The following is a 24,651-nucleotide window of genomic DNA, read 5'->3' as shown; positions in this document are numbered from 1 at the left end:
ACACAGATGAATTTGTTGTTGTCCATAAACCAAAGAGCTGACTGGAAGGTATGGGGGCCAAAGAGTGCTTAATTTTTAATTTTTTTTCCTTTCTTTCTATCTGAAGGCATGGAAAGTTTTGTTACTTACCTAATGGAAGTCTCTGAGGAGAGTAGGGAAGGCCTCTCACTGGTCTGAAATGGCTTGAGAGGAGAGCCTAGAAAGGGCTACTGATTTAAGGGCTTTATGTGGTCAGTGGTATGGTGGGTGGGAGGATTGCCAAGCATAGGCGAAGTCTTGTGTGGTTTGAATCTTCTGCTGGCGTCAAAGGAGGGAGCCCCCAGCCTTCTTATCAGCTTGTCCAGATATGGGCATGGAGAATAAGGGGAATGAGGTTTCAAAGCTGTCAGCAAGCATCATAAAATGGAACCAGACCATTCATTATAACTCATCTCTGGTATTTGATGACTGAAACACACCATATTTAATTGAATTGGTGCTTGTTTAAATAAGCTATCCAGCACTCTTGCAACCTGCAGCCTGAAGCTAGCAAGGAAGATGAAAATCCCACCGAATCCTTCTTCAAGAGCTCAGCATTGTGTTTCTGAGAAGTGACAAGAGTGCCTCAGCTACTAGAGGGGATGAGGGGGTCCTGGTGAGACCCTTGTACTATGGTCTATGTATGGGTAGGGAGAACTATGACCTTGATTGGTATTTTGGGAACATCTACCTGTGAGGCAAGATTCTGAGAGTTCTTTGCCCTAAAGGGGGCAACTCTTAGGCAATGGCACAAGAGTTCGTAAAGATGTACAGATGGGGCCATTCATTAGCCAGACCATCCAGGGCTAAGATAATTGCCTGGAATGTGGCCAATTGTGCTGGTGTTTGGATCTGGTTATTAGGGATGTCCTGATTAAGAAATGAGGAACAGAAGCTCCCCACTGAACCCCATCACTGTGATGATTGGCAGTGCTGCTTGTATAGTCTGTGAATCACCACTGCTTTTCACTTAGTTCATCCCAAGAGGCTCCCCAGGTAGTCAAAGGGTCCGAGGGGGGCTGCCTTCCAACATCCTGGCATATGGTAGGGACTGGGGACAGGGAGGCTGCCCCTTCTGCAGGTGGAATATACCAGAGAGCCCAGGTTTGGCTTTATACTGTACCAAGGTGGCCTTAGCAGTTGGAAGGCCTTCCAATAGCAGTGGTTGCTTTACAGGCTTAATTTGGTTTGAATTAATCTCTTGGCTGTGCTGGGGGTGTTCTTCCCTAGAACCCAGAGGATCAGGATCCTTGTTGTGATGGTGGCCATATTCAAGGGTTCTAGTGAGCATCTGCTCTCTGAAGTGTGGGCCTGACTTGGCATGTCAGCTAATTCCCCCTTGCAAATGTGCTCCTTCTGAGTGGTGGGCACAGATCTCACATAGGGTATGGTCTCTCCCCTGAGATAGAATCAGCTGCAGCCTTGGTCTCGTGTACAGGTAGGTCTGGGATCAAACACACAACTCCGGGCCACTTTAAGCAGGGCTCCAATCCTGCACTGCTGTCTCTAAACATCAAGTAGTTATCAAGTGATTTAAGACCGCTACATCTGTAAATGCAAAGTCTCTGTTTGCAGTGCAGCATGCAGCAAGTGTGGCATGGCTGAGGGCACACTGGCTTGCAGATGATGGCCAGGATAGTGAACCAAAGCTAGAGCGGGAGGAACCCTGAGGTGCCATCGTCTAGACATCCCGCTCACAGTGCCAACTCCAATCCTTACCATTCGTTACCTACAGGGGGATGCCCCACCACCCCAATTTGGTTCAGAGGTCAAGACTGGCAATGCCACACACGCCACAAAGGCATGAGGTTTATTACTTGGATACCTGAGGTCAGCAGGGGAGGGATCCCAGGGAAGATCCAAAGTGGCTTGAGGGGCAATGGAAGGGCATTGGCCTGGAATTTTGCTTGTGGTTGGAAATGAGGTAGCAACACACCCATCACACCCCCTATCTGGCAGGGTTTGAAATCTGCTGGCATCAAGGCTTCTGAGACTTGTTGCCCAAGAACATTTCCAAGGACATCATGAAAGTCAAAAGAAATTGGAGTTGACAATTTGCTTTCCAGACATTCTTTGGAAATATGATATTCTAAAATTAAAATTCCTCAGGCTGAAGAGAGCAGGCCCCTAAATTTTGGTCAATTTTGCCCAGTCACTGGGTAGGGACAAGGGTCCCATGGAGTTTGACATTCACTCCTCCTTCCTGTGTCTAGACTCTGGCCTCCCACAGCTATGCCTCAGCCCCAGGGGGTGTGCCAACAGTGTGGAGGCCAAGAAAAGGGGCAAAAGGAGTTGTGGAGGGAGCAACACAGAGGACATGCTTGCCACTAGAGCCTCTTCACACAGCAATGACCTTGTTAAAAATGTCACCAAAAGCCTTCAGCATCTCCCATTTAACCCAGCATAAAAGCCAAAGTCCTTGTCATGGCCATAAGACCTTTCGTGTTAGGGCCCATTACCTACCACCCCATCTGCTTCTCCCTCTGCTCACCCAGCTCCTAGCCATACTGACATGTTTCGATTCTTGAACACTCTAGGCCTGCTTCTGCTCAGGGCCTCTGTACAGGCATGATGAGGGCCTCTTCTTTTTCCCAGTTCCTGCCCATTTTACTGTATGCTAACCCTACACACACCCAGAGTGTGGACACCGGGATTGCAACTTGAGTTTCGTTAGTTATTTCCACCCTACGCACCGTCATGACCTGGGATCGTGGACTGCACTTCTCCTGGGTCATTGTGCCCCCTTGCTTCTGGGATCTGCGTGTATTAAATCTTGCGAATTTAATTTCTTCATGTGACTGTACTGAGACTGTGTCTTCAATGAAAAAGACCCCAGGGTTTTCATTTTCCCAAAGTGGGAGCTTGGATGCTGAGGGAGCTACCTGGTGACCTGTGTGGGTGGCTTGTGCCTCCTCCTTCAGCAGGTCACATCTGCGAATTCCTAATTTACCACCCAATTCTGGCTTCCCAACAAAATCAGCTATTCTTGCTGTCACACCCCACCCACCATCTTCACTGGCCCTTCTCTCATTTGCTTCAAGTTATCTTGATCAGCTATTTAAAGCAGAACCCCTCAAAACACCCAGACCCCATTTCCTGCTTTCCTTTTGCCTCATGATAAACATAATCATCCAGGCATTTTCTCTACCCACTGGAATGTGAAGTCTTCAAGGACAGGCATTTTTCTGTCTGGTTTCCTGTGTCCCCAGCAAACGGCATGTAGTAAGCATCCCCCATGTATTTACTGGAAAAAAGGATGGAGTCCAGGCTGGACAAGGGGGAAAGTGAAGCCAGAGAGGGTTGCCTGAGCATGAAGAAGCATGAGGGTGAACAGATGGAGGTCTCCATGGGGTGGAAAGATGAGCAAGTGACTTGGCGGGTTAGCAGAGGAACGGTGTCAGTAAAACTGCAAATGTGGCACTTCTTGTCTAGGGTGTTTCCATGGGAAGGTGGGGCTGAAGTGGAGGGGAGGAGATGAGCAGTGATGCACTCCTCTGATGGCCTCTAAGAGAAAGGTAGGCAGCCCACTGTAGCCCAAGCCTGACCTGTGCACCCCTGAACCAACTCTCCCACACTTCCCTCTTCAAATCTCTCCCTCATTTGCAACTGATGGCTCTGCCTCTACTTCCTTGAAAGCACAAAAGCCAAGCCCCTACCTTCCTACCCTAACTGCAAACCTGACTACATCTGTCTGTTATGCCTTTCCTCCTGGAAAAACACAGGAGGTGCCTCTCTGTCCACCTACCCTTGGATACCCCCAAGTGGGGTTGGGCTGGCTGGCATCAAGGTCCTCTCTGGTGGCAGATGTGTTGCTTCTGGGACAACTCCCACTGATCACTGAGAAAGGCACAGCTCTGGGGACTGAGGAGAGGTCAGTCCCCACCTACTAGGGGCAGTCACAGGTGCTCCATAACTGGAGATGAGTGGGCGTGGGAGAAAACTGAGCCTGGGAGCTTGTGAGAACAGGAAGGATATGGAGAGGGCAGGCCTCTGTGGGGCCAATGGCCAGGATCATAAGGCACAGGGCCAGAGGGTGGGAAACAGCTGCTTGCGTAACTGCACAGCAGCCCTGAGTTTGACTGTAAGAAAGCATGACCTCAGATCCTGCACAAAGGAAAGGCAGAAGGAATCTTGCATCTAGTGACTGCACAGGAGGGACAAGAAAGGGTGAGGAACTTGTAGTGACTGCACACCACTTCTGGGGGAGGATGACTGTAGTCAGAGCAGAGAAACTCTTGACCTGATTTTATGTAAGCAGACTATCAATTATAACCATAGACAAAGAGTTCACTCTAATTACCAAAGAAAAGCATTCCTATGTTATTTAAAACCAAATGTTAGTTTACTTTTTTGGTTCTGTTTGATTATAGTAATAAACTCTATTTGTGAATATGACGCTTCTCTCACCTTTCCCCTCCTAACAATTGTGGCAGTCTGATAACAAAATGTACAAGCAAAACAAACAAGAAACAAGAGGTCACAGGAAGCAGGAGTGCTGGCAGGGGAAGGAGGGTCTGGGCTTTGTGGACAGTGGGATGTGGGGGTAGAGGACAGCAAGAGCACCTGGCTTCAAGTCTGGGGGGAGGGTGAAGCTGGGACATGGGCAGAGGAGCTGGGAATGGAGCTGTTTCATTCCCTGGTGTGGATCAGCTGGTGTTTGACCAACTTGGACCGCTGGCTGAATGCTTTCCCACAAGCAGAGCAGTCATAGGGCTTCACACCAGTGTGGATCCTCTGGTGCTGGATGAGAACTGAACGCTGACTGAAGGCCTTCCCACACTCACTGCACTTATACGGCCTTTCACCAGTGTGGATTATCTGATGCTGAATAAGGTGTGAACTCTGGCTGAAGCCCTTACCACATTCGACACATGTGTATGGCTTCTCTCCAGTGTGAACTTTCTGGTGGTGTATGAGGTTTGAGCTTCGGTTGAAGGCTTTACCACACTGGTTACATTCATGGGGTTTCAATCCATTATGGATTCTCTGATGCTGAATCAGAGTTGAACTCTGGCTGAAGGTTTTTCCACATTCGGTACATTCGTAGGGTTTCTCTCCAGTGTGCACTCGCTGGTGAAGGATGAGGTTGGAGCTCCGACCAAACGTTTTTCCACATTCGCGACACTCATAGGGCTTGTCACCCGTGTGTACACCCTGATGCTGAATGAGGGCTGAGCTGTGACTGAAGGCCTTCCCACAGATGCTACATTCGTACGGCTTCTCCCCTGTGTGGATTATCTGGTGCTTTCTGAGCACCGAGCTGTAACTAAAGGCTTTTCCACACACATTACATACATGAGGCTTTTCTCCAGTGTGAATTCTCCGATGCTGAATGAGGCTCGAACTCTGACTGAAGGCCTTCCCGCAGTCACTGCACTTATAAGGTTTCTCTCCAGTGTGAACCCTGTGATGCTTAATGAGGTTGGAAACCCGGCTGAATGGTTTGCCACACTCATTACACTCATAAGGTCTCTCTCCAGTGTGAACCCTCTGATGCTTCCTCAGGTGTGAGCTCTGGCTGAATGCTTTCCCACACTCATTACACTGAAAAGGTTTCTCACCTGTGTGAATCCTGTGGTGCTTAATGAGATTTGAGCTCCGCCTAAAGGCCTTCCCACATTCGTTGCACACATACGGCTTCTCTCCAGAATGAATTCTTTGATGTTGGATGAGGTTTGAGCTCCGCCGAAAAGCCTTCCCACATTCACTGCATTCATAGGGCTTCTCACTCATGTGAGACTTCTGGTGCTTTTTAAGGCTTGAGTTCTGGCTGAAGCCTTTTCCACAATCATTGCATACATAAGGCTTCTCTCCGCTGTGGTTAATCTGATGCCTAATGAGGTGTGAGTGCACACTGAAGGTCTTCCTGCACTCACTGCACTGATAGGGTTTTTCACTCACATGAGACCTTTGATGATTTTTAAGAAATGAGTCCTGGCTGAAGGATTTTCCACATTCACTGCAAATGAAGGATTTCTGTCCAGTATGGGTTATCTGATGCTGAATAAGATCAGGGTTTCCCCTGAAGGTTTTCCCACAATCACTGCAAATGAGTGGGCTTTCGGCTATGTGAAGGCCCTCATGGCTACTTAAGTCCATACTGTGCTGGAAGCTGTGGCCACACATGTCATACAGATGTGGCCTCTCTTCTGTAGGAATTTCCTGAGACACTGTTGGGTTTGGGCTCAGACTGAGGCTTCTTATAAAGTCATCACAGCCCAGCTCTTTTTCTAAGGGACTCCTAAGGAGCACTGCCACTGGTGTGAAACCTCCCTCACGGTAGAGTGACTGCACCCGTCTCTCCCTGTCAGGAATTCCCCAATCTCCCTCTATTACATCATCACAGAATTCTCCAAGCTCAGGCGCCTGGGAAAAATCACTGGTATAGTTTTCTGATATTTCCACTTGTGATTCCAAATCCTCAGAAACTTCTTTCTTCTGAAGAAATTCCTTGCCCTTAGTGCTGGTGTCCCAATCTGAAATGACAAACAAAGTCACTTGGAAGGGAACAGGAAAATACAGATGACACATCAGGGAACGTGTGACCCACTGGGAGTGGCAGTCCCAAATCTCTCAAGGGGACGAGAGAGGCGGCTGGGAGGGCTCTGAGGGGATGAGGCAGCAGGGCCCTTCAACCTACAAGACTGATGCTCACCCCCAGGACCCACATCTCAGGAAATCACCTGCAGCTCCCTACTGCTTTAAGTACAATTCCAGATGCCCCTCAACGGGGCATCTCTGTCTCCCTCTCCCACTGCACGTCATCAGCAAGTCTACACCCCATGCTATACTGTTATTCCCTGTAACTCTTTTGTCTTTCCCACAGTGTTTCTTGGGCCGGTATTTTTTTTTAGCACCAACTAACAGCATTCAGACCTTGCTTCAGGAGTCACCAGTAGGGACAGGTGCGCTCTCTGCTGGCAGATGCAGAAAGGGACTGTTCCTTTCAGAGAAGCAGGGTACTTCTGATTGCATGGCAGTGGGGACTTACCTAAAACACCAGATTCTGTCCTGTTCGACAGAGGCGGCTTCAGAGACTGTGCACTGTCCTACCAAAGCAATCATTACCCCCTAAAACCTGTTCTGACAGTGGTAGCTGGACAACTTTGTGCCCTGGTACAATGGTAAAGCTGCCGTGCCCACCATTCTGGAGGCAGAAATGTGCACAAGGTTCCTCAGCCATCAGAAGGGCTCTGTCACCTCCCCTCTTCTCTCCCTCACATCTGAAGGAACAAGGAAATCCTCACTCCCCTGGATCACCCAGCTGAACGCAGATCTTAAGACTCTGTTTCAATCAAACACCCGGACCACTCTGTGGCTGTCTTTTCCTGCCTGGATGTTGACTAGCTTACCTGGCCTTCCATCTTCCCTGCTGCCCACAGACATCCCCGTAACATCAGAGCACTCCAGCGTTCTCCCAGGCCCTTTCTGAACTCACCCTCACCGCTGCTCTTGTTCCCGGAGCAGGATGGATACATTCACCTTAGGATCTGCCGTGCTTGGAGCACTTCCCAGATGGTTCTCATGCTCCTTCACTTTTTTTTTTTTAAAGATTTGTTTATTTTAGAGAGAAAGAGAGAGAATGAGCATGAGGAAGGGGGAGAGGGAGAAACTTAAGCAGACTCTGCATGGAGCTGGATCATGATCTGAGCCACAATTAAGAGGCGGATGCTTAAGTGACTGTACCATCCTCCTTCCTTCGCTTCTGCCCGGTGTCTGTTCAAACATAATCCACTGGAGACAATCTCTGATCATTGCCCCTCCATTGCTCCTCCTGTACTTCTGTACAGCCCTGATCGCTCCCTGACAGGGCCCCATATCCCAGGACTGGAGCGACCCCTCATCTGGCCACAGTCAGTGGTGCTGAGGAGGTGGGTGGACACCCTTCCCCATACTTCGTTGGGCTCACTGCCCTCTGAATGGCCCCTCCGTTCAGGCTGACACTGCCTCGTCCCATCTGGAAGGTCTAGGATCTAACAGCATTCTGTGTCCTTGCCTCATCTGGACACTTCTACTCCCTCTGGAGGCACCAGAATGACCTCAATGCAGACCTGGCCTGGTTACACACTCAGCCTGTCTGCCTGCCATGCCCACACATCTGGAAGCCCCTGCACACTCCTTGCCCCTTGCATGGAGTATGTGTCAGACTCTCTCCTATGAACTCAGCCACACAGGTGCTGTGCTTTACCCTCCTCCTGACCCTCAGACAGGCCTATCATCACGTGCTGCACACGGGCTGACCATGTTCTTCTGAGTCTCAGAGCTCCCCAGGTCAGAAGCCCTGGGCCTAGGGCTGTCTAGGAAATGTCCACATAAGGCTAGGCTCCTAGGAGTAATGGGGGGAGGGGTTACCGAGGGCTGCAGGGACAGGGAAGTTGCTAAGGGAAACAACGGTCTGCACAGGTTGGTCCAAAGACCACCATGCCCCCCATAGCCCACAGCAACTGACCCAGGGATCCTCCCACCTGCCTCTGGCTGGATATGGAGAAGGGGCCAGAAGGGAATAACACATAGGAGTCAATGGAGCGTTCCCGTAACTGGTCACAGGTACCCATTTTAGGCTTTGTGGCTATATGGTATTGGTTATATGGTCTGCTTTGTTACAACCCTGGAAAAACCTCAAACCATTCTTTGCTTGCAGGCCGTTAAACAAAAAAACAACAAAACCCCCAACCAATCCCTGGTTAGCTGGATCTGGCCTGTGGGCCACAGTCTGCTGACCCTAAAATAAAATCACTAGATGGTGGCAATGACTGGTTTTCAGCCCCACACCACTGCTGACCTGGAACCTGTGGGTGAGGGTGGTGAGAGGTCACTTTAGATTTATTAAATCTGATGTACTTCTCTGCAACTTTAGAACTGTTGGAACAATGATGAAAGTTTCTCTTTTGAAAGGAAATGTAAAATTGGAAATGTGGTCTCCCTTCTCTCTCTCACACACACAAAGTTGGGGTTTTTTTTTTTTAAGATTTTTACTTATTTATTTGACAGAGAGAGATCACAAGCAGGCAGAGAGGCAGGCAGAGAGAGAGAGGAGGAAGCAGGCTCCCCGCTGAGCAGAGAGCCCGATGTGGGACTCGATCCCAGGACCCTGAGATCATGATCTGAGCCGAAGGCAGCGGCTTAACCCACTGAGCCACCCAGGCGCCCCTCAAAGTTGGGTTTAATGGGAGGCGCCTGGCTGGCTCGGTCAGTGGAGCATGTGACTCTTGATCCTGCGGTTGTAGACTTGGGCTCCATGTTGCCCATGTTGGTGCAGAGATTACTTAAAAATAAAATCTTTTAAAACAGCAAAAACTGGGTTTAAGGGCAAAGAAAGATTTGAAAACAAATGGAGCTTCTTGCACCATCCTTACTGCCCCCATGACTGGTCCCCACTGCAGAAAAGAGAGGATTCTGATTCCATCTAGAACACAACAAATCCCTTAGAATTTCCTGAGAGAAAGCAGTCATTGCAGACTTTATGATTAATGGCTTCTGGGTTTGTGGAAAACCGTTTAGGTAAGAACCCAGGTCAAAGCCATGCTCGTGTGAGTGCCACGTGGGCCTGTGGTGCACTGGCTGCTGCGGGTGGCACAGCAGTCATCTGACCTGGCACCTAACCCAGCCACCTGCAGCACCGACTCCCAAGTGTCAGCACAAGCTCAGGTGGAGGCCCCACTAGTCTTCTGTCTCCTGAGTGGGTTTTCATTTACTTTATTTACAGAGGCAAGATTTACAAACATAAAATTGTTTAAAACATTTAAGTGGCATTTACTACATTCACAATGTTGTGCCATGACACCTCTATCTAATTCCAAAACAGGGCCATCACTGCAAACTAGCCTCTTAACTCATCAGTTTGCATCTCCCCTCCTGGACTCTTGGCAGTCTGCACTCTGCATTTATCTATACCTGATATCTCATATAAACGGGATCATATCACATGGAACTTTTAGGTGTGGTTCTTTCACTTTCACTAATGTTTTTCCAAGTTCAGCCACATTGTAGCATCTATCACTGCTTCATGCTCCCCCTTTTTTTGGTCTGAGTAATATTCCATTGTACGGATATACTGTATTTTCCACTGATGGACATCACGATGTATAGGTCCACGTCTGAGTATCTGTCTTCAACTATTTATTTATCTAGCATTGCTGGGTCCTATGGAAATGGTATGTTTAAACTTTTGAGGAACGACCAAATTTTATTACACAGTGGCTGGACCACTTCACATTCCCACCAGCAATGTATGAGAGTTTCAATTTGTCTACACCCTTGACAACACTTGTGACATACTGAAGCATTACAGCCACTTTAGTGGGTGTGAAGTGGTTATCTCCTTGTGGTTTTGATTTGCATTTCTCAAATGACTAATCAATTTAAGCATCTTTTCATGTACTTGTTGGCCATTTGCATATTTTCTTTCAAAAAGCATTTATTTAAGTCCTTTGGCCATCTTGAATTGGGTTGTCTTTTTATTGTTGGGTTTTAAGGGTTCTTTATATATTCTGAATGCTAGACTCTTACCAGAAATACAATTTGCTAAGGTTTTTTCCCATTCTGTAGGATGTCTTTTTACTTTCTTGATAAAGTCCTTTGATACCCAAAAGTTTTTAACTGTGATAAAGTCCATCTTACCTATTTTTTCCTCCTATTCCTAACGCTTTTGGTGTCAGAACTAAGAATCCACTGCCAAACCCAATGTTATGAAGATTTATCCTTGTCTTAAGACTTTTATGATTTTAGCTCTTTATTTAGGTTGTTGGGTCATTCTGAATTATTTTTTGTATATGGTGTGAAGTAGGGGTCCCAGTTTATTCTTTTGCATGTGGATATCCACTTGTCCCAGCATCACCTGTTGAAAAATTATCTTTTCCTGCTGAATAGTCTTGACTTCAATTTGCAGATCAATTTGTCACAGATGTCTGGGTTTATTTCTAGACTCTCAATTCTATTCCATTGATCTGTGTGTACAGCTTTATGTCAGTATCAAATTGTTTTGATTATTAAAACTTTGAAGTAATTTCTGAAACTGGTGAGTATGAGTTCTCTTGTTTTTCCTTTTCAAGCTTGTTTTAACTGTTTAGGGCCTTTTGTAATTCTGTATGAATCTGAGGGCTTTTCAATTCCTGCAAAAAAAGCTGTTGGAATTTTGATATGGTTTGTACTGAATTTGCAGATTGCTCTGGATAGCACAGACACTGTAACCCAATTAAGCTCAGTCCATGGACTCAATGTCTAACTATTTATTTATTTGTTAATTTCTTTTATCAAGGCTTTGTAATTCTCAGGAAACAAGTACTTCACTTCCTTGGTTTATTTGTAGGTTTTTTCTTTTAAAAAAGATTTTATTTATTTGAGAGAGAATGAGGGGATATGGGGTGGGACAGAGGGAAAGGGAGAAGCAGACATCCCGCTGATGAGGGAGCCTGAATTGGGGCTTGGTCCTAGGACCCTGAGATCGTGACCTCAGCCGAAGGCAGACGCCTAACCAACAGAGCCACCCAGGTGCCCCTATTTTTCCCTTTGATGCTATTTATTTATTTATTTATTTATTTTGGAAAACATCCTTTTTTTTTTTTTTAAGATTTTATTTCATTTATTTGAGAGAGAGAGACAGTGAGAGAGAGAATGAGCGAGGAGAAGGTCAGAGAGCGAAGCAGACTCCCCATGGAGCTGGGAGCCTGATGTGGGACTCGAGGACTCCAGGATCACGCCCTGAGCCGGAGGCAGTTGTCCAACCAACTGCGCCACCCAGGCGTCCCCCTTTGATGCTATTTAAATGAAGTTTTCTTAATTTCCTTTTCAGATTGGTCATTGTGGTATATAGAAACAATTGATTTTGTGTCTTGACTTGTACCCTGAAACTTGGCTGAATTCATTTATTACCTCTTATACCTTTTTAGTGGATTCTACTGGATATTCTATATATGGGATCATGTGTTATGCAAACAGAGATCGTTTTCCATCTTCCTTCTCACTTTGAATGTCTTACTTCTTCTTTCCTGAGTGCTCTGGTTAAACTTCCAGTGCAATGTTGGATAGCAGTAGTAAGACGGGCACACTTTCCTCATCACAAGGGGAAAAGACTTTAATCTTTCACTATTGTGTATAATGCTAGCTGTGGGTTCTTCATGAATGCTCTTTATCATGTTAAGGAGGTTCCCTTAAGTTTTCCGTGTTTTTCTTTCTCTCTTTTTTTAAATCACAAAGGGTGTTTGATTTTGTCAAATACTTTTCTGCATCAATTGAGATGATTATCATTTTCCTCCTTCATTCTATTATATGGTAAATGACACAGATTGGTTGATACCTTGAACTACCTTGGTATTCCTGGGTTCCATCCATGGTGTACAATAATTTGTCCTTTTTTTTTTTTAAAGATTTTATTTATTCATTTGACAGATAGAGATCACAAGTAGGCAGAGAGGCAGGCAGAGAGAGAGGGGGAAGCAGGCTCCCTGCTGAGCAGGGAACCCGATGCGGGGCTCAATCCCAGGACCTGAGATCATGATCTGAGCCAAAAGCAGAGGCTTAACTCACTGAGCCACCCAGGTGTCCCATAATACTTCATTCTTGAGTCACTTTGGTAATTTTTTTGTTTGTCTTTAGGAATTTCTCTTTCATGTAGTTTATCTAATCTGTCACTACACAACTGTTAACAGTCTTCTCTTATACTCCTGTTCACTTTTTTAAGGATAGTGAGTAATGTCCACTTCTGATTTCTGTTATTTGTGTCTTCAAAGGTTTGTCAATTTTTAAAAAACATTTTATTTATTTATTTGACAGAGAGAAAGAGATCACAAGCAGACAGAGCAACAGGCAGAGAGAGAGGGGGAAGCAGGGCCCGATGCGGGGCCTGATCCCAGGACCCTGAGACCAAGACCTGAGCCGAGGGCAGAGGCTTAACCCACTGAGTCACCCAGGTGCCCCAAAGGTTTGTCAATTTTAATCTTTTCAAAAAAACGACTTTTGATTTTGTTAATTCTCTAATGTTTTCTATTAAATCTTCTCTAATGTTTATTATTTCCTTCCTTCTGGTAGCTTTGGGTTTAGTTGACTCTTCTTTTCATACCTCCTGAAGTTAGATGTAAAGTTAGGTTACTGACTTAAGATCTTTCTTCCTTTTATTTTTATTTTTTTAAAGATTTTATTTATTCATTTGACAGAGAGAGATCACAAGTAAGCAGAGAGGCAGGCAGAGAGAGAGGAAAGGAAGCAGGCTCCCTGCTGAGCAGAGAGCCCGATGCGGGACTTGATCCCAGGACCCTGAGATCATGACCCGAGCCGAAGGCAGCGGCTTAACCCACTGAGCCACCCAGGCGCCCCTCTTCCTTTTATTTTTTAAAAATATGTTATTTAGTTATTTGACAGAGAGAGAGAGAGAGAGAGAGAGATATCACAAGTAGGCAGAGAGGCGGGCAGAGGGAGAGGGGGAAGCAGGCTCCCTGCTGAGCAGAGAGCCCGATGCAGGACTCGATCCCAGGACCCTGAGATCATGACCTGAGCCAAAGGCAGAGGCTTAACCCACTGAGCCACCCAGGTGCCCTGCTGTTTTTTTTTTTTTTTTTTAATTTAAAGATTTTATTTATTTAACAGAGTGAGACACAGCAAGAGAGGGAACAGAATCAGGGCGAGTGGGAGAGGGAGAAGCAAGCTTCCCGCTGAGCAGGGAACCCGATGCGGGCTCGATCCCAGGACCCTGGGATCCTGACATGAGCCGAAGGCAGAAGCCTAACAACTGAGCCACCTGAGCACCCCAGATCTTTCTTCCTTTTTAATGTATCCATTACAGCTGTAAATTTACCTTCTGGCACTGCTCTCGTCGCGTATTTTGTCATTTGTCTGCAGGTGTTTTCTAATTACCCTTTTAATTTTTTCCTGACTCACGGATTAAAAATATATTGTTTTATTTCTATGTATTTGTCAAATTTTCAATTTTTCTGCTGTTATTGATTAGAGATAATAAGTTACATGATTTCAGCTGTTTTTTTTTTTAAGATTTTATTTATTTATTTGACAGAGAGAAATCACAAGTAGGCAGAGAGGCAGGCAGAGAGAGAGAGGGGGAAGCAGGCTCCCTGCTGAGCAGAGAGCCCGATGTGGGGCTCGATCCCAGGACTCTGAGATCATGACCTGAGCCAAAGGCAGCAGCTCAACCCACTGAGCCACCCAGGCGCCCCAGATTTCAGCTGTTTTTATTATGAAGATTTGTTTTGTGGCTTAACATAAGGTCTATTTTGGAGAATGACTAGGTACACCTGAAAAGACTATGTGCTTCTTTGAGGAAGTGTATGTATGTACACACCTATGAGGTCTAATTGATTATTTACTTTTGTTCAAGTTCTCAATTTCATTACTGATCTTCTGTTGAGATGTTCTATCCATTTTTAGAAGTGAGGTACTGAAGTCTCCAAGTATTACTGTATAATTATTTACTCCATCAAATGTCTATGTGTTCCACATATTTTGGGTTTCTCTTTTGGCATGTAGATGTTTGTAACTTACACCCTCTTGCTGAATTCTTTTACCCACACATAATGTACTTCTTTTCTCGTTACAGTTTTTACCTCGTTTATTTTTTCTGGTGTTACAGTAGAGTCGCCCCAGCTCTTTTGGTTACCATTTATTTGCAGGTGGTATCTTTTATCACCTTTTACTTTGAACTTATTTGTGTCTTTGGATCTAAAGTAAGCCTCTGGAGACAGTATATAGTTGGATTGTGCTTTTTTACCCACTGTGTTAATGTCTGCCTTTGGAGAGTTTAAACCTTTTATAATTAATTATTGGTAAGGAAGGATTTACTTCATTTTGCTACTAGTTTTTGGTATCTTTTACCTTTTGTCCCCCATTTACTTTAATAATGTCTTATTTTATGTTATTTTTTTTGTAGTGTACCATCTTAATTTTCTTCTTTCTTCCTTTCATGGATATTTTAAAGATATTTTATTAAAATATAATGGGGATTACAATTAACATCCTAATACCCTAAAACAATATAGTCTCACCCCTCCCATCTCATCTGTTTTAGTTTTTATTCCCTCAGCTTTACTGAAATAGAATTGACATACATCATCGTGTAAGTTTAAGGTGTACAATGTAATGATTTGTACACTGATACACGTACACTGTGAAATGATTACCATCAGAAGGTTAGTTAACACATTCATCACCTTATATAGTCTTTTCTTTTTTTTTTCAGTAATGACTACAGGCAACATGGAGCTCAACTCATGACCCCAAGACCAAGAGTGGTATGTTCCACCAACTCCATCAGCGAGGTGCCCCCTTCTTTTGATGGCAAGAACTTTTAAGTTCTACTTTCTTAGCAATTTTCAAACATATAGTATAGTATCGTTAACTCCAGTCACCACGCTATACGTTACAAACACAGAATGAAACCATCGAGTTTGAACTGATGACAACTCAGCCAAAACAGCATAAAAAACACTGCTCTCACACACCTGTTCCCCACTTCATGTTGTCACAAGTGTATCTTCATATGTTATGACATAATTTTTAATTATTTTTATGAATTTGTCTTTTAAATCATTTAGGAAATAAAAAGTGGAGTTAAACCAAAACCACAGTATTACTAGCTTTCACAGTTAACAATGCAGTTACCCGTTACTAGAGACTTTTATTCGTTTATATGGCTTTCAGTTCCTACCTAGTGTCCCTTCATCTTAACCTGTAGGACTTTAGCATTTCTAATAGGGCAGTAATAATGGTAATAAATGTAAATAATGGTAATAAATGTCCTAGGGGCACCTGGGTGGATCAGTCAATCATCTTCCTTTGCCTAAGGTCATGATCTCAGGCTCCCTCTCCCTCTGCCCCTACCCCGCTTGTGCACATGTTCTCCCTTTCTCTCAAATAAAAAAAATCTTAAAAAAAAAATCCTGAGCTTTTACTTATCTCAAAATATCTGGGAATATCATTTTGATGGGTAATTTTGCCAGATAAAGAATTCCTGGCTGACAGTTTTTCTCTCTCAGCCCTCTGTCATCCCACTGCCTTCTGGACTCCATGGGTTCTGGTGAGAAGCTGGCTGCTCATCTAATTCAGGACCCTTATATGAGATGGATTGCTTCTTTTTGTTTTCGAGAGTCTGTCTTTGACAATTTGATTATAATGAGTCTTGATGTGAATCTCTTTGAATTTATTCTAGTTGGAGTTGAGCTTTTTGTGTCGAGTATAGATACATGTCTTTTTATCAAATTTAAGATGTTTGGGCCATTGTTTCTTCAAATATTCTTTCTACCTCTTTCTCTCTCTCTCTCTCCTGTATATCTTGGTTTGAGTGATGCTATCCCACAGGTCTGTTAAACCTTGTTCACTTTTCTTTAACCTTTATTCTTCCTGCTTCTGAGACAGAGTAATTTCAATTGTTCTATCTTCAAATATGCCTGCTCAAAGCAGTTGTTGAATCCCTCTAGTGAATTCATTACAATTATTACACCTTTCAACTCTAGAATCTGCATATAGTTCTTTTTAAAAAAAAGATTTTATTTTTACTTTTATTTATTTTTTAAAAAGATTTTATTTATTTATTTGACAGACAGAGATCACAAGTAGGCAGAGAGGCAGACAGAGAGAGAGAGGAGGAAGCAGGCTCCCTGCTGAGCAGAGAGCCCGATGCGGGACTCGATCCCAGGACCCCGAGATCATGACCTGAGCCGAAGGCAGCGGCTTAACCCACTGAGCCACCTAGGCGCCCCTAAAAAAAGGATTTTATTAACTGAGAAAGAGAGAAAGTACAAGTTGGGGGTGAGGAAGGGAGAGGGAGAAAGACACTCCCACTCTGAGCAGGGAGCCTGATGTGGGACTTGATCCCAGGACCCCAAGATCATGGCCCAAGCTGAAGGCAGACGGTTAGTCAACTGAGCCACCCAGGAGCCCCTGTTCTAGTTCAAATCTGTAATTATATAGTATAAATTATATATTTATAATTGTTTAAGTTTAAAACCTCTTAATATTCTCATTTTGTTCGTACAATGTTTTCCTGGTTTCTTTTAGCTCTTTGAGCACATTTAAGAAAGTTGGTTTACAGTCTGTCAAATATCTGCTTTTTTAGGGACACTTTCTGCCAATTAATTTTTTCCCTTTGAATGGGCCAGCCCTTGTTTTCCTTTTTCTTTGTATTCATGGTAATTTTTTGTTAAAAACTGGACATTTAAATATTTATTGCAGTAACTGTAAGTCAGTCTCTCCTCCTCCAGGCTTTGCTGTTATCGATTGTTGAATGCTACAATCATTTGTTCATTTAGTGAGTTTCCAATTAAGTTTTGCAAACTAAAGCTACTCTGTCACGTGTGGTCACGAGGTCCTTCTTTAGCTTGTATTCAGCGAGTGTTTTGACAGAGATTTCCTTGAATACTAACAGTAAAAGAAAAGTAATACACCTCTCCCAGTGTACGTGCTGGGGTACTCCTTTAACACTATATGTACATATTGTAGCTTCCTACTTTTACTGGCTTAGAGATGAGCCAGACAGGAAGTTATGATCTTCAGAGGTTTTTTCTGAGCATCTATCCTGTCTGGGGCATGTATGCAGTTTTCTAAATCCCTTGATATACAAGGGTGCTTTTGAATGTCCTCGCTTCCCCAGCTTTCCGTCCGAGGCTTTCGGTGGCTGACTGTACTATTAACTGATGTCCCAGGTAGTTGTGGGGTTTTAGTTCCCCTACAATGTTTTTGAACCCAGGACTTTTGTGCCCCAAGTTCTGAGTACAGCAAAACAGACAAGCACTGCGTCCTTTATCCAATCCCACACAGCTCAGGACAAACGATAGTTTTTGAGTAAGAACGTCTTTGCTGCCTTTGGAAGCAGGGGCCATGACATACATGACACACATACATTCCCAGTGTGTTCCCCACACTGGGAACAGAGGCCGCTCCCTTTAACTGCTACTGAGCCAGGGAGTCTTTGGGGCAAAAGCAGGTGAAAACACCACACAGCTTTCCTGCCATTTTTAAGTGGCCTTTTTCTGATTTACCATTTACCTGGCTGTTGTAAACCTCTTTTCTAGATTTAGATTCTTGACAAAGTTGGTGCTGGTACTTTCTGCTTGATTTTTGTTTTGCTTTCTTTTGATGTTTTTGCAGAGGACTGGGTATTTGGAACTATGTGCTCCACCATTTCGTTCCACAGTGGCTTTTTAAATATGAGTTACCATCAGCCTGGTGGGTTTTTGTTGTTGTTGTTGTTTTCATTTTTAATGGAATAGGGCCAGTCCTCCCTCACCATTCTCAGCCCAGCACACTGTTAACCACTTGGTTCACATTCCGCCCCTGCCTGGGGGCAGTCAGCAGGCCTCTCTCTCATAGCCCCTTCTTAGGACTTCACCACGTCTCTCACCTCCTAACACTCTCCTGCTCCAACATACCCAGGATTGCCTTGTACCACCTCTGCCTGTTGGGGGAGGTCATCAAGAGGACGTGACCTCTGGTTGACTCCTGAGCTGGATGCAGGTGACCGGAGGCTCCTCATCCCTTTCCCTGTCCTTGAACGCACATTCTGCTTGCCTTCCCTGCATCCAGCAGGTGCCCAAGGACACAGCGCCGAGATAGTGGTGTGATGCTGTGACCCTCTAGACAGCATGTGTGTTTAACCCTGGGTAAGGCCACGTACCAACTTTTACGATGTGGCAGGTGGGTGCTGGGATCTATCACAGCCGCCTACGACGAGCCTCTTCAAGAAGTTCCCCTGCTTATTAAACTGTCACGTACCAGCCTGGGTGGCCTGCCTTGTTCTTCAGTCTATCTTTCCCTTCCATATACAGAGGCCAGTTTAAGTTACACCTGGGAAGTCCATGAGGTTTGCAAACCAACACTGCCATCAGCCCAACCTTCCCTGGACACAGAGTCTGACTGGGGTATTCTGCCCAGATGTCCTGAGGATGACCATAGGTCCCATGTAGTGAAGAGTGTCCCCTTGTAAAATAGCTCCCATCAAATCCCAGTAAGGAAAACTAACACTGAGTCACTATCCTAATCACTGCTAAGGGGTCCACAGAAAAGGCAGGCTAGTTGGGGGGTCTTCAGGAAAGGCCTCTCTACAGTTCTGAAGTGGATGGGACTGGCAAGGCAGTGTGAATGCAGCCAGAAGGGAGTAGGATCAAAGCCTGAATTAGGGCTGAACCCTAAATGCAGGGGACTACCACCAGCCTGGTAGCTGGGCTGCAGGGCTCAGCTGGCAACCATCATTGTCACACCCCTCTATGCCAGGTGGGGAAACATAGTGTCCTGCCCACACACCGAGAGAGCCTGGGGCCAGGCCAAATTCCTCTCTGATCTCTAGCCTTGGCCCTCAAGTCCATGGGACACCCCATCCCTAATCACGACATGGTTGCTTCCTGGGGCTAAACAGAGGGTGACATGGCCAAAGTCCCTCCAGAATGAGGGCAACCAGTGGGGAACCTGCTCCCAGTACCTGGCTGCTGATGGTGAGGGGGGGTGGTTCCTGGCTCAGTGTAGCCAAAGCAGTGGGGATCACAGAGCGCCGATCCAGCGTGGGTCACAACGGGTGCATCACTCACACAGGCCTGGGCTGCAGGGATCCAAGGGGATGGTCCAGGAACGGAGGGCTCCATTTCTGCCTTTTCAGATCGAGCTCTGAGGCTGGGCATGGCTGGGACCTGGAGACCAGCAAGGATACAGGTGAGTGTATAGCAGAGCTCGCTCTGGGGAGCCACCTTTCCACCAGGCAGGGGTCTCTTCCATCCCCAGAGCCTCAGACCTGATGCAGACCTGGTCCTAGGTCTCAGGGAAGGGGGAAGATGCTGACCTCAGGGCAGGGTGAGCATAGTGTCCTACAGGCACCCCTAGAAGGGCCCCAGGCTGCCAGGATAGGAGAACAGCCCCATAGAGCCTGCACCCACGGTGGGCCCACCCCTCATTCCTGACATTCCTGAAGGTGGACCATCAGGTCCATTCAAGGCAGAGCAGCAACTCCAAGAGCTGGGCAGCAGGGGCAGCCTTGCTTCAGATGGGCATGTGGCATCACCACTGTGTCCGAGTTGTGCCCTCCTGGCTGCATCACAGTGAGGTCTCCACCATCCTAAGCTGTCTTCCCACTGCATCAGTGGCTCCCTCCCAGGCTCCTCCTCATCTCTCTCTTCACGTTGGTACACCACGGCTCACTCTGAACCTACACCAGCTTCCTCAGCTAAGGAAGGCATCAACACCCTTGTCCTGTGAAGATTCCCAGGGCTCATTTCCAGCTCTAAATGCTCCTTCTGAGGGGATACATGATACTGATACATGACAGCATCCCCGTATGGAGGAAATTAGTGATTTCCCCCACCCCTCCCACTGCCTGGTCTCTGCAAATGCCCTGCTCAGTGGCCCACCCCTATTGTGGCCCTACCCTGTGGCTCCTTACTCACTGCACCACTGACAGGTTCTCATCACCCTTCCGTCTCGCCAGGGTGGAGAAGACAAGTAAGGAAATGCTGGCAGAAGTGCACAGTGGACTCTGCCTGCCTGCTGGGTAAGATGTAGTATAAGCCCAGACAGTTGTTCTGTGTTTTGTAATGCAAGTGCCTGAATTAAGCTCTGATGCTGAAGCACCTGCTGCAAACAGGCATCCATTTCGAAGATGGAATAAGTGCCAGCCACTGGCCCAGACAAAGAGCCAGGCCGCCTCCCCTGACTGAGCCTCCGTTGTTTCTGAAATCTTGGTTGATTCTGATTACTGGCCACTTGTTATTTTTCTCCTCCTGGGCTTTAAATTTCCACTCTTACGTTTTATTTTTTTTTTTTAAAGTATCTTTCTTACTCATTTGAGAAAAGAGAACGTAAGTGCACCAGTGTGGGGGAGGGAGAAGCAAACTCACCGCTGAGCAGGGAGCTTGACTTAGGGCTCAATCCCAGGACCCTGACATCATGAACTGGGTCTGAAGTCAGATATTTAAGCAACTGCCAGGTGCCCCTGCACTCTCAGGTTTTAAATTCATCAATAAAGAAGGAGACTACGAACCCCAGGTCTCTGCCCTTGACCTCAATAAAAGCAGACATCCAGGCCAGTGCCTCTCTCTCATTACCAGCAACCTCACCGTGTGGGCCCCGGGTGTGTTAATTTGCAGGTCCTGTAAGTACTCAACCTTTATTTTTTGGAAAATTTCCTAACGGTTGTTGCTGAAGGGCATTTTGCAATCATAGTAAGAACCACATGGGTTGGTCCAACCAAACCACTGGTCTTTGACAGGCTGAGACCATCTGGAAACAGGCAGCAAGGGAGGAGCGGCACCCTGGGGCAGGCGGGCATTTAACCAGGCCCAGGGAAGGGGGCTTAGGCAATGCCCGGTTAAAAAGGTAGGACATGAGGCAAAGGTACTCAGAGGCAGGGTCACTGGGGTACAGAATATCAGAGGCCACGGCTGCCGGACAGTGAGGCACCCGCCACGTTTCTGTATTAGGACAGACACAGGTGCTCAGAGGAACAGTACAGACAAGAGTCACAGGAGGGAGAGCACGGACTTAAGGTGCCGGCCACGGAGCAGCGGAACGGAGCAGATGTTGCTTCTGTGGGGGGGTCCGTCCCTCTCCCTCTCCCAAGGGGAGTCTGTCATTTACAATATTCATTCACTTTATTTTAAAATTCGTGAAATTATTACCGCTGTCACTGAATAGGGTGACATGCTCAAAATTCAAAGGCAAAAAAGGATTTATGGTGAAACACTCCCAGCCAGGTGCTGACGTAGCCTTCCAGAACAACCTACGCTCGTCTTACATCTTGTTTTGCTCACCAGGTGTATGCGGGATCGTGCCCAGGGAGGGCACAGGCTGAAGCTGCGGAAACAGAAAGCCCGCCAACACCCTGTGCACATCCCGATCCCTGGAACCGTGGGTACGGCCCGCTGCCCAGCAAAGAGCCCTGGCGAGGGGATGATCTCACTACCGGAGCCCCTGCCGACTCCGGGACGCAAGGTCCCTGCGCGAGGGCGGGGGCCGCGGGGACTCAGGACAGGCAGCACGACGACCTCAAGGACCGGACTCGGCCAGCGGGCCCGGGAGCAAACTCTCTGGCCAAGAGCTCACCAGGGCGCTCAGCAGCGACGACCGGCAGCCCCGGCCCGCCGCCGGCCCCGGAGAAACACTGCGCGCGGCTCGTCTCTGCGCTCCACTCGCTGGGGGAAGAATGGGTCCCTCCCCGGCCCGCGAGCCTCGTCGCCACCTGGACGGGACGGGGCCACCCGGGGCCTCCAGGCCGGGCGCCGAGCGGCCAGCTCGCTTCTCACGCAGCCCGGTTCGGCCCGCCGTTCGCACCCAAGTCCCGGGGCCCCTCCTCCACCCCAACCGCCGGCGCCAGACAGCACTCACCGCGCACCTGCCCCGCCGCCCCGCGGCCCCGCGGCCGGGCTCCAGGGCGAGTCAGGCTCCGCCGTCCCGGGCACTCTCCCGACGGTGGCCCTCGCGCCCGCTCCGGAGGCGCCCTCCGAGGCCCCCGACCCCGCCCAGGCCGAGCAGCCCCCGCCCCCCTGCCCAGGACGTCCTGCCTAGACCGCCGGAGGCCGGCACCCGCCACGGGGGCATCGGCGTCCCGCCGCAGCGCCGTACGCAACGTGGAGGCTTCACCTCCGCGAACGCCTCCCCTCCCGGGACCGCTCCGCGCCGCGCACAACGCCCAGGACCTCCGCGGCTCTGCCCCGACCCGGGCCCCGGAAATCCCTCCCCCGACTTCCGGGCCTGCGTCGCCGCTCTAGGCGGCGGAGGCCCGGCGACTTGGTGCTCTAGCGCCGCTCTAGCGGCGGCCCGAGCGCGCTGCGGCTGGGCGCGAAGAGGCGGGCGTGAGAAGTGGCGGAAAACGACGTCGAGGTCGGCCGCTGGGGTGGGACGTGGGGCCGAGTTCCCGGAATCGGAGCCCACGGCAGCTTGGTGGAGGCAGGAGGGCGCACGGGGCCGAACGGAGCCCCCAGTCGTAAGTGATTCGGCGGACAGGTGGACAAACTCGGTTCCCTCGCGATGACACGCGTTTCGCGGGCGGCTCAGGCACGTGCGCGGAGCGGGTCCCGCGCGGGGGCGCGAAGGACTCGAGCGTCTGGGCGCCTGCGGGGTTCAGGGGCGTAGGCGTCCGCCCGCCTCTCGGCCCGCCTGTGATCTGCGTCTGTCAAATGAATCATCAAAAATCGTGAAGAAAAGATTCTCTTTAAGAAAAGGATAAGTGTGTGTTTTTAAAGATTTTATTTATTTATTTGACAGAGCGAGATCACAAGCAGGCAGAGAGGCAGGCAGAGAGAGGAAGGGAAACGGGCTCCCTGCTGAGCAGAGAGCCCGATGCGGGACTCGATCCCAGGACCCTGAGATCATGACCCGAGCCGAAGGCAGCGGCTTCACCCACTGAGCCACCCAGGCGCCCCAATAATAAGTGTTTTAAGATGCATTTGACAGGGAAGATTATCAAAGTTAGAAATATGTAACAAAAATTGGCAAAAACCCCTTAAGTACTGGAATTTATGAAATGCATAACGTTTCGTAAAACCGGTGGTAGCTGGAAGATGACAGACGGGAAAGCTGCGGGAAGCAAAGCCCTTCCTGCTCACACCTATGGAGCCCCGTAGAGAGCGTGAAGTAGATAAAAGTCACTGGATATTTTTCGGAGAATAATACATAGTGTATCCATTAAATAAAGGGTTTTTCAACGTTTACTGTTTGCAGGCGCTGCAGGCTCTCAGGGCAGCTGTCCTTTAACCCTGGTCAGAGTCATCAGAACGGCAAAGCACGGGCTCAGATTCTGCTCCTAACACATTAGGTGTCGGTGAGCAAGGGGCAGGCGGGCTACGTCGGCAGAAATAGGGGGAGCTGTGTGATCAGCCTCACCCCAAATCCCAGAAACGCTGAGGCATAAAGACAGCAGAGGGGAGAGATGTAATCAGACCTCCTGGTTTGTCGTAATCACCGGAGAAGAGATATTCAAAGGAGAAGTAGTCGTGGTGACGTCAAGAAGATTTAACCTCCCTGGCCAGTTTTCTATAAAAGACCATAAAAGCACCCCTGTGGCAGCCCATTCGGGACCCCCTCACTCTAGAGAGCTGGCTTTCTGTTCTCACCTTCACCTTAAGACACCGTGACTTCACCCCTCCGTGCAGGATTCATCCTTGACTGCTTGAGACAAGAACCCTGCAACCCCACAACACCTGCTTCATTCATGAATAAGGTAAAAGGGAGCATTCCACACATAAAGAGAAGAGTAAAACAAAAACAGAAATCTCCCTGGTTCCCTTGAGGTCAAGCTCCTACAGCTCTGCATGTACTAAAAGCTTAAGATAACACTGTAACTCTCTGAAATGTCTTCTAATTTGTAAGTTCTTATGTTAAAAAAAAGTATATAACCCTGCACCAAATGTTCCTCTCCCATCCAGCACTCTCTTCATAGTTTTATGTTGTCATTTCATTTCTATATTTTTATTTTTTAAGAATTTTATTTATTTATTAGAGAGAGAGAGAGAATGAGAAAGAGAGAGAGAGAGAGAGCATGAGCTCTCTCATGGGTCAGAGGGAGAAGCAGATTCCCTGCCAAGCAGGGAGCCTGATGCAGGGTCCCAGGACTCCAGGATCATCATCTGAGCCGAAGGCAGTCACCCAACCAACTAAGCCGCCCAGGTGCCCTTGTTGTCATTGTTTTAAGTAGACCCCATGCCCGGTGTG

At 47.6% G+C, this 24,651-nt stretch overlaps 1 protein-coding gene across 1 annotated transcript; it reads right to left on the bottom strand.

Moving 5' to 3' along the window:
* Window positions 1-4,334: 4,334 nt before the first annotated feature.
* Window positions 4,335-22,596, bottom strand: ZNF16 (zinc finger protein 16). The gene is made up of 3 exons (XM_044244675.1): window positions 22,327-22,596; window positions 19,436-19,640; window positions 4,335-6,494 (listed from the first exon to the last, which is right to left on the bottom strand). The coding sequence occupies exons 2-3, from the start codon at window positions 19,629-19,631 to the stop codon at window positions 4,648-4,650; spliced, it is 2,043 nt and encodes a 680-aa protein (XP_044100610.1). The 5' UTR covers window positions 19,632-19,640; window positions 22,327-22,596; the 3' UTR covers window positions 4,335-4,647.
* Between the last annotated feature and the right edge of the window lie 2,055 nt (window positions 22,597-24,651).

This window comes from Neovison vison, chromosome 4, assembly GCF_020171115.1.
Source record: "Neovison vison isolate M4711 chromosome 4, ASM_NN_V1, whole genome shotgun sequence".
Taxonomy (NCBI): domain Eukaryota; kingdom Metazoa; phylum Chordata; class Mammalia; order Carnivora; family Mustelidae; genus Neogale; species Neogale vison.
This window is presented reverse-complemented; position numbering and strand designations above follow the sequence as displayed.

What these genes read in the sequence shown, in the direction of transcription:
- ZNF16 (XM_044244675.1), bottom strand. Translation starts at nt 19,631, where the DNA reads ATGCCCAGCCTCAGAGCTCGATCTGAAAAGGCAGAAATGGAGCCCTCC. An exon ending in CCCTCACCATCAGCAGCCAG is followed by an intron (nt 6,495 to 19,435) that starts GTACTGGGAGCA and finishes TTGTCATTTCAG; the next exon opens with ATTGGGACACCAGCACTAAG.